The sequence below is a fragment of the Micromys minutus genome (assembly GCF_963924665.1).
Source record: "Micromys minutus genome assembly, chromosome: 1".
NCBI classification, from domain to species: Eukaryota; Metazoa; Chordata; class Mammalia; order Rodentia; family Muridae; genus Micromys; species Micromys minutus.
In genome coordinates, this window is record NC_137969.1 from 46,468,065 (window position 1) to 46,481,785 (window position 13,721).

The window sequence follows — 13,721 nt, forward strand, 5'->3', positions numbered from 1 at the left end:
GAGGTCATTTGTTTTGACCCCCCCACCCCCGGCCTCCAGCCCTGTCAGCATTGCCCCCCCCTCCAGCCCTGTCAGCATTGCCCCCCCTCCAGCCCTGTCAGCATTGGCCCCCTGGCCTCCAGCCCTGTCAGCATTGGCCCCCCTGGCCTCCAGCCCTGTCAGTAAAGTATGAGTTGTCTTGCAGCCACATTCGCTTGATTAGGGGAAAGAAAGGTTATCTTAAAATTCACTACAAAAACTTGGTCAGTAGTAAGGTGTACAAAAATAATTTCTTCCTGTACTTCTGGTTACATGACACAGAATTCTATTAAAGAAAGAATGTGACTAAATACAAACTTTCTAAATTTTAAAGTACATTTCACCAAAGATAGTCTTAATCATTAGTAACCAGAGTTTGTGCCTCACAAGGCAACTGTGCACCTCCCTCCATTTTGTTCTTTTTAGGAAATAATAAGAAGTTTTAAATATGGACACAAAGTATCTTAACTTAAATAGACTAGAATTGCATGAACAGTGATTGCCTAAATATGCAGACCTTTGATCAGGAACATTTTCCTCCACTTTGCCTACTATAATTAATTTTATCAAAAGGCTAGAATCAAAGCACAGTATTGTTTGAAAGGCAATGAAAGTCAGCTTAATGGCTAGCTAGGAAGTCTTAATTTGCTAATTTACCTGAACAATAATTAAAATCATCATATAAAACCCTGTCTACTCACAACATTCATGTAATTCTGCTCATGAGAGTACAATCTACGACACTTTGCATTCATAGGCACCACCTATTCAATTACACATACCTATTTACATATGACATCCGGAGAGGAAAGACAAATGGTCCTAAATGCTTGGTAATCAATAGGACTACTTTTTAAGGTTTCAGTGCCATATTGCAAAAAAGAATCTAAATTAAATAATGATAATCAGTTTTGTTGCTTTAAAATTACTACTTCAAATAGAATGGGAATTTTAAATGTATCTCATAAATTTTCTCCATGTGGTCTTTATAACTGATAAGGTATCCAGCCAGACTCCTTTAAACTATATTTTTGCCTAGAAATTTCAAATAACTAAATTACAACTTAAATGGCATTATGTATTTTAAATAGTCTCAGTGCAACCCCTGACAAAAGATCAAAAAGCAAGAAGATAATGACACTACAACATACAGATTTGTTTTCTATGTTTGTTGAGGGTTTTTGTTTGTTTTCACTGACAGTGTTGAGAACTGAAGCCAGGGCTTTGCAAAAGCTGGGTAAGCTCGATCCAACTTCTAAATCCTTAAAACTTGCCATTTCTTTTCAAAGTTCCCCCTTTTGATTTTTGGAGTCATTTCTATAACAGCACATGATGTGTCCTCAGGCAAATCGCAGTTGTATTACATTTTTAAAATTATAGCTGTCTTCCAACCCTTTAATAAATAATGTTTCTGTTGAAAAATTCCAAGTATTGTATTCATGCACTATATTAATAAAATCCTATTACATAGACAAGGGCAGAGCTGTTTCAACAAAGCTTGACATGCTTTCCAAATTTCATACAAAAATCTCTTTCTGATTACCAATGAATTAAATATTTAAAGCCCTTTCGTGCTTCTAATCTAAACATGTGTTAAATTTACGAATTACTAGAGTATCTGGAAGTCTAGGTTCATTTAAATGGGTGAAGAGAAAGTTGAAATATTTTAAACTACACTTGTTTTCTCATGAAAACCACAGACAAACTGAAATCAAGTGTCATGTGAAACACCCCAGTTTCCTTTACGGTCTACAGCAGGAGTTATGGCATTGTTCTGCTCAACTCTTAAAGAGTTCACTAAGCTTTCTACTTCCTCTTCTCGGGCAGACGTCGCTGCCTTCTACTGAGGGTCATTGGGAAGATAAGTGTCCTGCTACAGACTGAAGCTCCCACATCTCAGTTCCCGGTGCGCTTTCAAAGCGCTCACCAACCACCATGGCTGCTTGAAGTCTTGCTTTACATATAGCAGGGCTGTCCTAAAAACTGCTTTTTTAAAACAGTTATAATGTGTCCACCTCAAAGCAGGTGATCCAATACTTATTAGTGGCAGATAAACACTGAATTAAATGATGACATTTTCATCCCTACCAGTTATTTTAAAACAAAATTTTAAAAAATCGTCTCGTCCTCTTACTGGTAACAAAATGTGCAAGCAGGGTTGAGATTAGGGTTTAAGGGAATTGAGGTCTCTCTACGCTGTAAACTAGACAAGCTTTAGCTCGTGGGAGCGGGGGATAGTATTTTCGCTTGGAACAAATTAAAACGCCACTGAGTACTTTTACAGCCCGCCACATTCTGTACCAATGTCAGCCCAAGAGCCATTAGTTACGAGCACGATCGGGCTTAAAAAGGAAAGTTCGCCTGAGGTCCGGAGGTTCCTCTTTTTTGTTCGAAAATGTAAAACCGGGTCTCCATACCACTGAGTCTTTAAACGCGAGGCTTCTCTGCTTTCCTTTACTGAGATTACCCCCTGTGATCCAAAAAGCACGCCGTTGGGAATTTCGAGGGTTCTGGCTATTACGAGGAGATCAGATTACACTGCGCCTCTTTGATTTCACAGGCAAACCCCAGAGCGGGTAGCTTTTTAAAACGACTGACAATTTGCCAGATGAGAAGACTTGAAAGGCAGACCGTCCCAACCCCAAACCGAGCCCCCGACAGCTCCTTCCCGTGACCCGCAGGTGCTCGCCCCGGTACTCACTCGAGGCCATGGCTCGGCTCTGCGCGCCGCTCGCCTCAGCTTCCAGCGTCCGGCCAGAGGCTGCAAGCCAGCCAGCCAGTCAATGAGTCAGTCAGTCGGTCAGCCAGCCAGCCAGCAGCTCGTCAGTCAGCCAACTAGCCAGCCAGCCAGGGAGGAGGCCGAGCAGCCTCTGCAGCCGGGACCCCAGTCCTCGGACCACCCCCGGGCCTCCTCTTCTTTCCCGGCCCCTCTGGGTTTGCGGCTCACACCTTCCCACCCCCGAATCTTCGCGCTCCGGTCACTAGGGTCCTGGCGTGGCCCTGCCAGGATGCCGCGGCAGGGGCAGGGGGCGGGGCGGACCGCCCGGCGGAACAGGGGATTTCCCGCTGCTTACGTCACTCGCAACACCGCCTACCCGAGGCGTGGGGCGGAGCTTCGCGGCGGGCGCGCGATCCCGCTCGGGCTGGTGCGCTCCGGCCCCTGCAGAGCCGCGGCGGCCTGCGCGCTCGCGCGGGGAGCTCCCCGGGGGCGCGCGGCGGCGGCTCCGCGCGTGAGAAGCCGCTGACCCCGGAGAAATCCCCCTCCTCCGAGGGGCGTGCCCGTGACGTCATGCTGGCCGAGCGGCCGGAGGCGGGCAGGGCGGTGCAGCGGGCGCGCTCCTTGGTCGCCCGAGGCCCGCCCGGGGTTTTCGACCGGTGGTTCCCCCTCTTCCCGATTTCGTACATGCAAATCTCCGCCCCCGCGCCGGAGCGCGCGGCCGTCAGGGTGCTCTGGAGGGGAAGTGCGGAAGCGCGGGCGCCCGCGTTCGGCAGTAAGGCGCGGATTTGCATACGGGGACCCCCGGAGCCTTATTTTCCCTCTATATCTACATTACGTCTTTTACCTACCAGAGGTTTTCAGCTGCGCTGCGAAGCCGCTGCCCCATCCTGTATAAATGAACACGACGTCCAGAGATTGACCGAGATACCCACTGCCTGAGGCACGGACCGAACTTTCAGTGCTTTGACAGGTCTGGCGGAATCTATTCGCCTTCCGATGCTAATACGCACCTGTTAGCTTGGTTTATGATGTATTAGCATTTTATTGTATACATGAGTATTCGAGTTGATTGGGGTTTGAAGAAGCTGAGTGGCTCGTCGGTGCTTTAGAGTTCTAGTAGGGAAACGCACGATTTCAGTTTAAGATTATCTAGTCCAGTTAACGCACATCCTGCACGCGGGAGGCTGAGGCAGGCGGACTGTCTCATCAACATTAAATAATTCAGGGTTATTTGACTCCGCCTCTTGCGTTCTCCAGTCACGTACTGGCTAAAACAGGCGATGAAAGGGAAACAGTAACATCTTGCATGACCAACAAGAAGGCTTAGGGAGTAACTGCTTGCTGCCAAGCCTAACAAACTGAGTTCGATCCATGGAAGGACAGAATCAACTTCCAAAAGTTAGCCCCTTACCTCTACATGTGCCGGAACACATGTGCTTGAAAGGACGCCAAAGGCGGGGGTGGGGGTTGGGGCTTGGATAAGTAAAATATATACTATCCTGTCATACAAAAAGAAAAATCATCCTGTTATACAAATCCCCCAAAGTGAAGGAAATAATTAAAATCTGCTAATTCCAAAGTGTCTTCACAAAGTGTATAAATAGCAGTTGTCTTTTTTATTAAACACAATCATACACAAGCCACAAAGATTTAAATTTTTAAAAAAATTAGCAGGGTGAATTATGTTCAGCATTCCAGAGGCCAAGACTGCAGGATTATAACTTTGAAGCTAGGATGAGCCACAAAACACCAAACACACACACACACACACACTTCAACCTTTAACACAACCATATTTATACAACATAGTTTCTACTTACTGTCTTTATTCAAAGAAGAAATAAATAGGAAGCTACATCTTGAAGCCAAAGGAGGTTAAATTCTCACGGGGATTCTTAGACTTTGTGTTGGGGGAAGGTGTCACTCTATGCCTGAAAAGGCTGCTTGCTATTGGGGTTTATAGTGACTAAGGTGGTTCTAGTACTGGGTGGCATGTCTGTTATCCCAGCATTTGGGAGGTGGAGGTAGGAACAGCAGAGGCTCAAGGTCATACTCCACTATATAATGAGTTTACAAAGCCAGCCTGAGGGATGGGGAAGCCTGTCTCCAAACACGAGCATGCATAGATATTCACATTACAATATTTCTATAAAAATAAGGTGGTGGAGGTAGTAGAAATCCACTGGGCGCTCTAGAAGGACACACTGGAAGCCATGTTTGAGCTGAGTCGGTGGTTGCTATTGGAAATGTTTAACTATGCAATTGATGTTCCAGTACATTAGATTTTGCCCTGGCTGGTATGTTACACTGTTAGCATATGCTACCTAGGGGCGAGGGTGGGACATTTACCCAGTTACCATGATGAACATTTTCGAACTATGATCTGGACTAGTGTTTGTGCAGAAGGCATGGTGGAAAGAAGGTCAGATGTTTGATGGCAGGCCCAGCTGCTAAAATTGAAACAGTTGAGGAATTTTTTAAAAATAAACTCAAATATGGCAAAATGGAAGCCATTAAACTGGGTGGCATAGCTCTTTCTAGTAATCCCAGACATAGGCAGACTGATGCCAGAGATTCTAAAGTTGAAGGCTAGCCTGGGCTGTACTAGGAGACCCCGTCTATGAAATAGATAAAGAACAGAGACCATTTGTTCTTTAAAAAGGATGATTATAAAAGCCGAATCAGGTCAAGAAGGCACGGATGGCTGGGATAGGTGCAGAGTGTGGACTTACAGTATGATCAGGTATGTCAGTGACAACCTCAGGCTCAAGAAGTTCGCCAGAGTCCCCTGGGAGATGCTCCCTTCTAGGAGTGACCCAGGTGTCTTCTATACGGAGAGAATGGGCTGGGCCTGCTCTAAGTTTATGATGTGGAGAATCACCTTGTAGGCTGTGTCTCGTGACCTCAGTTACTCTTCTATTGCTGGCATAAAATGCAGAGGTGGCCAAGGCAATTTGTAAAAAAAAAAAAAAAAAAAAAAAAAGCATTTAATTGGAGGGCTCATGGTTTCCGAGGGACAGTCCATGGCCACTATGGTGGGGAGCACGGAAGCGCAGGAGCAGGAGCTGAGAGCTTACATCTTGAGGCAACAACCACAAGGCAGAAAGCTGACTGGGAATGGCTTGAAACATCAGAGCCTACCCCTAGTGACACACCTCCTAATCCTTCCCAAATAGGTCCACCAACCTTAGAACAAGTTAAACTATACGAGCCTATGGGAGCATTCTCATTCAAACCACCACAGTAGCCTTGAGTTATCCCATTTTAAAAAGCAACAAGCATGACCACAGTTACTCTGTTTTGAGTATGAGTGCCAAGAAAGAATGAGTCTACATCTTGCTTACACAAGCAAACAACCATTATCTGCCAGCAGACTGTTAGACACAGACTGAGAGCTAAGTATATCAAATGGCAGTCAGAAGCATAGCACACACGAACTGGGACTATAAAAGAAGGAATACCCCAAGACCAAAGCATGACAGGCATGCTAACTGTCCCCTAGTTACCTGTCATAAGCCTCATATAGGATAATTGCTGTATCAAGGACTCCTTTTGCCTCTGCCTCAGTCTCCAGCTCAAGCAGAGTCTCCTGCAGGTGACACTCGGCTCACATTAGCCCGACCTTAGAACTGTCCTGTCACTTGGACTGGCATTTGGTGTGATCAGCTCCATGCCTGCAGTTTATAAGATTTCTTGCCCAATCCATGCAGTCAGACTCTTCCTGTTGCCTAACTTTCTGTCTTTGACTTCAGGGAAGCCTCTGAATTCTGTAGCCTCTCTTACCCTTTCTTACATATCATTTAACCTGTTACATATGTATTGTGTGATCTGAGAGTTAATGCTAATAATTACAGTTAAAATAACCAATTTCCAACTGTCTGCTGGAGACTTGGAAACCTGTAGCCAACAAAACTGGCGTAAGGTTGTTATTTTTACTCAATACATTCTGACATTATAGAAAAGACATAAACATGTCTGTCCATGTTTCTACCATACATGCCCATAGCAAATATGTAACACCTTTAAGTCTGCTTTACCAAGGGAGGGACAAGGATCACGTGTGAAAGATTTATGTGGGCCAGGCACTGTCTGCTTCCTTTTACTGCACACCAGGACAGTACACACTGCCTTAGTTTCCAAAGAGATTAGGAAGCAGAAATTGGTAAAGGAAAATCAGAACCAGGCTTATTGGCTTATAGCTATAATCCTAGCACTTAGGAGACTCAAGCAGGATTGTTACACGTTTCTGGGCAATCTGGGCTACAGAGTGAAACTGAAAATGTAGAAGGAGAAAATAAACAAAAATGTCAGTAAACACTTCAGTCTCTGGTGTGGCAGTGGGTTCCCAGGCAGGGTCTGGGCGGGACTCAGCCGTGGAAGAGGGGGAGCTTTATGTACAGATGGCACTAGAACAGGATAGGAAGGAATGGAGGAGTTGCCTTTACCTAAAAGCACTGACTACTTACTTGTTTCTTTCTTTTTTTAAAGATTTATTTATTTATTATATATTAACTACACCGTTGCTGTCTTCAGACACACACATCAGCTCTCATTACGGATGGTTGTGAGCCATATGGTTGCTGGGATTTGAACTCAGGACCTCTGGAAGAACAATCTCTTAACCACTGAACCATCTCTCCGGCCCCTTACATACTTGTTTCTAAACAAATCTTTAAAGCAATGGTCTCAGCCTTCCTAACCCTGTGGCACTTAATACAGCTCCTCATGTTGTGGTGACCCCAGCCATAAAATTATTTTCATTGCTATTTCATAACTGTAACTTGCTAGTTGTGAATCATGGTGTAAATATCTAATGTATAGGATATCTGATATGTGACCTCTGTAAAAGTCATTTGACCCCCAAAAGAAGTTGCAATCCACATGTTAAGAACCACCTCTGTACGTGTAGAATGAAAGACCGCCTCTTTGTTTTGGGTCTATACCCTTTACTCTGGCTGAAGGCACAGGAGTAAGTCTCTCTGGAATTACAGACTTGCATTACCACGTCTGGCTTTTCCTGGGATCCGACCTTAGCTCCTCATGCTTCTCAGCAAGCACTTTACTTGCTGAGATGTCTCTCCAGCCTGGGAGCCGTGAGCCACCCTCCTATCACCTCAGCCTACCTTACAGCATCCATTCACCATATAGCCTATTGTGATGAATCCTCCTTCTATTGCTAGGGATTAAATTTATGGCTTGGAGAAATGTCCAGTCTTTACATTGTTATTATATATGGTCCCCTATAAAGTTCACACTTGCAAAAAGCATAGTTAAATTGGAAAAATAAATTTGAAAAAAAAATCCTGCTCATAGCTATCCAAGGGTGCATGTAGCCCATGGAATGCAGGTTGGACCCACTTGGAAACATGCTAAGCATCCTGAGTCTGCCACTGAGCAATGCCAGCTGGCCTCGTCTTCATTTGGACTGCCATCATCATCGGGCACCTTTGTTAGGTCTCTTTTAAACTACTAGAATCTTCTAAGTGTTTTTTTTTTAACTTCTGTTCCCTTTAAATTTTTATTCAAATCTATTGCTGCCCAAGTTACCCACACCGCATTTGTGATTTAAAACCATCTTTGGGTCCAAGTACATGGCTTCCAATCTCTTCCGTAATCAGACCACTTCCAGGAGGCCACGCCTCATTTCTTGCAATCTATATCTTGTATTTTACCCTGAGATGTATAAACAAGGTGGTTTCTTATTTATCTGTTTTTGTTCTTCTCCCTCTGCCCAGAATACTCTTTTCTAGAGATGTGCCTATGGAGTGGAAATGTCAGTATGGTAAATAATCCCATCGTCCCAGCTGTGACCCCCGCACACACTCATTTGTTTTCAGGGGTCTACACTACAGTTCAGAGCCGATGGAGGCCTATTTTGGCATTTATTCTGAAACTTGGCTATAATTCCATCTCCTCAGTCTGATGGCAGCTATGTCTTTGCTCTTTCAACAAAAAAAAAAAAAATTGCATGGAACAATCTTACCTTTTATTCTTTTAGTATTTTATTTGGGGTCATGAACCCAGAAGATATCCATTTGCTAGTTAGCTTTCTTAGTTTCTTGAATTATGACTTCTTCGCTGTTGTGTTATTAAAAATTATAAGGTGTGTGTGCTCACACAGGCATAGTGGTGCATGCCTTTACTCCCAGCACTTTTTGACAGAGGTAGGCAGATCTATGAAGTGTGAGTCTGAGCCATCCTTGTCTACACAGTGAGTCCCAGAGCAGCCATGGCTACATGGTGAGACCCTGTCAAAAGAATTGTTTTCTATGCTTAAGACATGTTCATTAGTATCAAAAACATTTCTTCTCCACAGTGCCCACTGTTTAATAACTTATGCATCTGACATTACACTTTACTTACTGAAGTGAAATAATAATCTACCTTAAATGTGTACTTGTAAATAAGCCAAGGTAATTCTCTAACAGCAATACGAAGGAAGAATAAAAAGAAAGAAGTTAATAAAAAAAATAACATTGAGTCAGGAGTGATACCTGACATCTGTAATTCCAACACTTGGAGACTGAGACAGGAGGATTGCCACAAGTTTGAGGCTAGCCTTGGCTACACAGTGATGCCTTGATACAATTTTAATTTGATGCTATAAAATCTCAACAGGGTCCAGCCTCTAAGAATATTTATACCTAGAGATATTGTTTAGTATTCTTATGTTTTAAAGCAATAGGAAAAAGAGCAGGGGCAGAACCGGCAGTAAAATGTCATTGCCGTCTCTTTATTATAAACAAAAGCGAACATCCCAAGTAGTGAAAATTGCAGTCATACTGTCGACGACTTTTCACCACTATGGAACACGTGTAAATTTAAAATGCAGCTCAGCTGGTAACTGTGGTAATGGAGGCTGAAGGAAAAGGTTAAAAACCCCTTACCTTAGGGGTTAAGAGTACCTGGAGGTAACTGGAGAACAGGAGACTAATTGTTGCCTATCAGAGAGTCAAATCTATCAAAGACTGGAGCGGAAAGGACTTCTACACCGTGGCTAGATAGCATCTCTTTTCCAGTATTAGTGAGAGCTGAGGACAGCTGTGTCTCAGCAGAGGCTCTGTTTGTTTGTGAGTAAAGGACATACTTCATGCTCTAGTCCTGAGGCACTCTTCCTGGGTTCTAGCTGTTTACAAAGACAAGACTTCTGGATGAATGTGAAGTCTGTCTTTAACACAGAACGGAAGCTATGGGGAAAGATCCGTTGATTCCCTTTGTACTATACTAAAGGCCTGGGCTTTGCAAGCACACAGACCTGGCTTTGAATCTGTGTGAGACTGAGATAACGAACTGTAGGTCATTAAAGGTGTCACTTCACCTCTGCTTGCTCATCTGTAAACTGGGCTATCATCCAATACCTACTCCAAACGCTTACCATGAGACTGAATGAGATCCCTAATATGACACGCTTGCCATGGTAACTGGCTGAAACAGTGCTAGCCCACCAGCCCATTCTATGGTCATTTTCAAAGCCAGAGACGGTGGTGTTTAAGAGCCTAAGGCAGGATTGCAATAAGGTGAGGTCAGATGGGGCTCCACAGTGAGCTTGAGGGCTACATAGTTCGACCCAATCTGAATCCCTCTTCTCACCAAACGTTCTACTTGTAACTTAATAGATAGCTGCTCTGCTGCATGCTGTTTCTCACCTCTGCCTTTCTCTTTTAATTTCTTTAACAAGGGAGGGTTTCTTACAGCTCCTCACTGTAACAGCTATGCAGAGGTCACAGGGTCAGCAGCTCTGGCATACAATGGCTAAACTCACACTGCCTTCACTCCCATGGTCTCTGCACTGCCAGGTAAGCGTTTGGCTTGTCTTCAGCAGAGACGTTTCACCTGCACTTAGCCACAGGCTCTTAGAAAGCAGTTGTGCTTTACCCTAAGCTAATCTGTAGATCCTGTATTGTAGCTCCATCTCCATTGCTGAGGCTGCGGCAGACGGATGAGCTTCTAGAGATGGATGGGAAACGAGACAGAAGGAGCCTGAGTGATTGTGTAGAGCAAACAGTTCAAAAAAAAAAAAAAAAAAAAAAAAAAAAAAAAAAAAGGGCAGAGGGGTTTGGTTTGTTTTGTTTTGTTTTTGTTTTTTAGCTCTTTTGTATTGAACTACTATGCTTTGTAAAGTAGCTAATATTGACTAATATGGGTATATATTAGATTAGGAAAAAAGGAAATAAGGAAAAAAAATCCAATAACAATGGAGTATTTTGTTTGTTTCATGGTGGGAGGTGCTGCTCTTTTTTTTTTTTTTTTGAGTAACCTATTTATTACATTTTTATTTTATTATTACATTATTTTGTGTTCATATATGCAAAGAGGTTTACAAACCATTCATTAATAGCAAATGACAGAGAAACTTATTTTAAAATAATTCTTGGGCTGGTTAAGAGCACTGACTGCTCTTCCAGAGGTCCTGAGTTCAATTCCCAGCAACCACATTGTGGCTCACAACCATCTGTAATGAGATCTGATGCCCTCTTCTAGCTTGCAGACATACATGCAGGCAGAACACTGTATACATAAGAAACAAATCTTTTTTTAAAAAAAGTCTTAAGTGGTATGTTGGCCCAAGCCTGTAATCTCTCCACTTGGGAGGTAGCAGCAGGTGTATCAGGAATTGAAGGTCATCCTTATGTAGTAAAGAGCTTGGTGGTCAGCATTGCTACCTAAGACTGTTTCTTATCCAAGTGTGGTGGCTCACAGGTTTAATCTCAGCACCTGAAAAGCCGAGACAGGATTACCACAAGTTGGAGGCCACATTGAGTTACATGGTGAATTTCCTACCAGCATGTTACAGTTAATTAAATCGTGGATAGCACAGAATATAGAATGTTTTCAGTGCTTTTCAAAGTTGATAAACATCATGCCTTTATAACTGCCAATGCTGAAAAATGCTGCTTTATAAATATTAATGCAAAATAACAGAAGCACAAGCAGGTCTGTTTTAGAAACTGTTGGAAATTCTGATCGTAAGCAAGATCAAAATTACTTTAATGATTTTTAAAATAAAACTGAAGTTAGCAACTCAAATATAAAAAAAAGAGAGAGAAAAGGAAAAGAAAAAGAAAAATTTAACAGAGTTTTGTGTAGCCCAGGCTGGCTTCAGACTAGCAGAAAGCGACTCCCGACTTTCCTGCATCCACCCTTCAAAAAGACTTGAGCTGCAGGCATGAGCCATCACATCTAGATAAATAGCGGTTCTTAAAAATCAAGCATGCTATCACAATACAACCCACATATGTACTAACTAGACATGTAGATGCCGAGGGATGTTATTAGGGAAATATTAAGAGTCCTTGTTTCTATTTGCTATCTATAAGGATAGCAAAACTCATCCATACAATTAAAACAGCACAGCTTATAAAGTACAATCATCTCCAACTGGAGCCAAACAGTTTTGGCTGTAAATAGTGGCCTGGCAGGGTATGGTGGCATGTCTTAGTGAGAGTAGCTCATGTGTGTTCCAGATACACATATGTGTTCCAGATACAAGTTTGCAGGGAGTTCATGTGATCCAATGCTTGTGAGAGCCTCCAGAAACAAAGCAGAGTCTGTAAGTTGATTTGAATTGAGGGAAATGTGACAAGCTCTTAAACCAGGGAGTACTGTGACAGAGACTGTGTCTGAGGAAAACCAGACAGGGAGCAGAAGAGTTTGCATGTAGAAATCACTGTAGTGAACCAAAGCGAGCAAAGACAGCCAGGATATGAAGTCAAAATTAAACAGAATGAAACTATTCAGGAGAGGATCTAGGAGAAGTCGCCCACCTTGGTGACAGAATGGATTTAAAGAATTGGGGGTTAGAACTGGATACAAGTGCAAGTCTGAGATGCTTGGGGTACAGCAAGAAATATGTATGATCACTTCAAAAAATAGCGATAATTCAGATGGTGGCATCACCTAAACCCTGCCATCAGCTTTGTCTGTAACGTCTCCTGTCCAATAAGGAGGGCACATCCACCCGTTGTAAAGCAAGCTGTATGGAAGAGGGGCAGTCCCTGAGGTGAGGAACAGCTCTGAGAAAGCTGCCCCACTCACCTATGCTAAAAGGAACTGAAACATTGGGTTGGTGAAGTCCCAGAGAAACTAATTTTAAGTACGTGAGAACTCTTAAAGGCACTCACAAACCATCCAGAAACTTCCGTCTTTCAGTCTGTATGTTTATACTAGGTAAGCCCTAGAGGACAAAGCCAGTCTTGTGTATATAGCGCCACTCATATGACAGGGTACTGACTTCACTTCTGTCACAGGAATGACATCTGAGGTAATGTGAGACCCAGTTGTTTGCTCAGACCTCCCTTGACAGAGTCTTGCTGTAACTAGCTTTGAACTCGCTGTGGCCCAAGCTAACACTGAACTTGTGATGCAGGATGTGTTACCATGCCTGAATGCCTGGCTCCATTCAGCCCAGCTCATATTTCACAAGTGAGGACACAGAACACCCTCAGGCGATTCATCTGTATCTAGTTTGTTGGTTACAGGGTGGGAGGTTCAAGCCTCGGGTGCTATGTGAGGGACTTAGCTAGAAGTCTGCTAAAAATGCATTTTAAAGTTTTAGTTGCAAGGATGTTAGGTTGGATACATGTCATGTGTGTAAAATTATATAATATATACACATATTTATATGTGTGTATGTGTATATGTGTATAAATTTGTTTATTGAGTTGGGGTTTTTTCTGTGTAGCTTTGGCTATCCTGGAACTCACTCTGTAGACCAGGCCTGCCTTGAACTCAGCAATCAGTTCATCTTTGCTTCCTAAGTGCTGGGAATAAATTTGTACTCCATCATTGCCTGGCTAATTTTATATATATTTAAGAAGACTCAAAATAATCCAACCCAAGATAATTTGACTCTTTTCTGTGACATTCTAACTAGACATAGAATCTTTAACACAAATGTGGCTTTGTCTTTTCCCCTCCAATACGTAGGGAAAAGGTTTATACTTCCTCATAACCTTAGCAGTGAGGAACATGAAGCAAGGGGGTG

The 13,721-nt window shown here is 43.1% G+C and overlaps 1 protein-coding gene across 1 annotated transcript in view; it reads right to left on the reverse strand.

The window, feature by feature from the left end:
• Window positions 1-2,729, reverse strand: part of REL (REL proto-oncogene, NF-kB subunit) — a gene marked incomplete at its 5' end in the record, with an annotated part of 32,186 nt that extends 29,457 nt beyond the window's left edge. Inside the window, 2 exons of the mRNA XM_080922634.1 lie at window positions 2,320-2,488; window positions 2,556-2,729. Coding sequence (XP_080778760.1) covers window positions 2,320-2,488; window positions 2,556-2,729 — 343 coding nt within the window. The remainder of the gene's footprint in view (window positions 1-2,319; window positions 2,489-2,555) is intronic.
• Window positions 2,730-13,721: the final 10,992 nt, after the last annotated feature.